Below are 1,646 nucleotides of genomic sequence, written 5' to 3'. Positions count from 1 at the left end.
CCTCCTCACAGCGCGGGTTTGTTATAAAGCTTTTTTTTTATTCTCCTCTTTTAAAAAAACTAAACTATAAACTGAACTGATGACGTCTTTAGATTTTATTTCTGTTTTTATCTCTTTGAAGTTTCCAAAAGAGAAAAAACTTTTTAGCCTTTTTTTATTTTCAACCAAAGTTTCTGCTTCATTTAAATCTGAAATGTTTGTTTTTAGTTTTTATTTTATTGATGTTTGTAAATAAAAATCCTGCGGGAAAGGTTCGGTTCGGTTCGGTTCGGTTCGTTGGAAACAAAGATCCCATTTTTCAGCTTCCCTTATCGCGTCATGAGGGGAGTCAGATTGGACTAAATTATGTCCAAACCCTCCTCCTCCTCGGATCTGTGGATTAAGAGATTAAAGTGGACCACTGCCCCCCCCTCCCCCCCTCCTCATATTACCCGCATGACAATTGGCCCAAACTGATTTGCACTTCCACAGGAGGGGGGGGGGGGGGTTCCGGGGGTCTCTGCTGCCAGAAAAACACCAAATTACGCACAAAAATCCCCCCAAAAATCCGCGCAAAATCCGAAAAAGCCGCACTTGGACTGCGCGCGCATGTTCATAAAACTTTATTGACAAAATATTGACAATTACAGATACTTCTTGGAAGTATACTTTGTGTTAAAATCGTAGCAAACTGAACACGAACACAAATTATTTACATCCTGTAAAAGAGGCTGAGCTGTACATGGAACCGGAAGTTTCTTCTTTTTTTTTTTACTTTTCTGTTCTGCTGAATAAATCCTGACTTTTATGAMGCTTTGGCTTTAGAGGAATGTCCTGATGCCTTTTAGGATCTGATTCACCTGATTTTTTTTTGTTCTTTTTCTTTAAAAAAACAAAAGGAAACTGAAACCCACTGAACGCAGCACCTACTTCATATGTTTCACATCACTTTTACACTCATGAGTTWAAAAAACATCTGAAAATCCGAGTTCAAAACCAAAATTAGATTCTTTTTTTCCCTTCTTGTCAAATTAAAGCACTATTTTTAAAAAAATAGGACATGCAGTTTGATAAAAAAAAAAGAGGGGAAAAATTTGATGTTTTGGTTTCTTGGTTTAAAAAGAAGGGGAAGTGCAAAAAAATGTGATTTGGAGAAAAAAAGTTAGATGAGATCTGCTGCCGGTCCGGGTCCGGGTTCGGGTCCTCCTGGCTTCGGTGGGTTTGTGTCCGCGTGGCGCGCCAGTGCCAGCCCGGGTTTTGTCCAACCCTGTCCCCTCCTTCATGTCCACAAAAAACAAAAGTCTCTGGAGTTTTTGTTTAATCGTCCGAAGTGACGTCGATCTCTTCCGGACTCGCCTGTTTGGTCGCGAGCCTCCACCGGTTTATGTGATGCGAGCCTTTCTTCTTCTGCTGCGACTCCGAGCCCTCCTCCTCCAGCTTCTGCCGCTTGAACTTCGTCCTCCGGTTCTGGAACCAGACTTTTACCTGCAGAACGGGGGAAAAAAGCGAGTTCAGGAGGGTTGTTTGTGTTTTTACGCACGGGTTTTACGCGCGGAACGCGCGTAAAACCCGTGCGTAAAAACACAAACAACCCTCCTGAACTCGCTTTTTTCCCCCGTTCTGCAGGTAAAAGTCTGGTTCCAGAACCGGAGGACGAAGTTCAAGCG

The 1,646-nt window shown here is 42.5% G+C and overlaps 1 protein-coding gene across 1 annotated transcript in view; it reads right to left on the bottom strand.

The window, feature by feature from the left end:
• Positions 1 to 587: 587 nt before the first annotated feature.
• Positions 588 to 1,646, bottom strand: part of emx2 (empty spiracles homeobox 2) — a gene marked incomplete in the record, with an annotated part of 5,228 nt that continues 4,169 nt past the window's right edge. Inside the window, 1 exon segment of the mRNA XM_014019895.1 lies at positions 588 to 1,464. Coding sequence (XP_013875349.1) covers positions 1,297 to 1,464 — 168 coding nt within the window.

The sequence above is a fragment of the Austrofundulus limnaeus genome, unplaced genomic scaffold, assembly GCF_001266775.1.
Source record: "Austrofundulus limnaeus strain Quisiro unplaced genomic scaffold, Austrofundulus_limnaeus-1.0 Scaffold235, whole genome shotgun sequence".
In the NCBI taxonomy this organism is placed as follows: domain Eukaryota; kingdom Metazoa; phylum Chordata; class Actinopteri; order Cyprinodontiformes; family Rivulidae; genus Austrofundulus; species Austrofundulus limnaeus.
The sequence above is the reverse complement of the archived record's forward strand: the minus strand, read 5'-3'. Positions and strand labels throughout refer to the sequence as shown.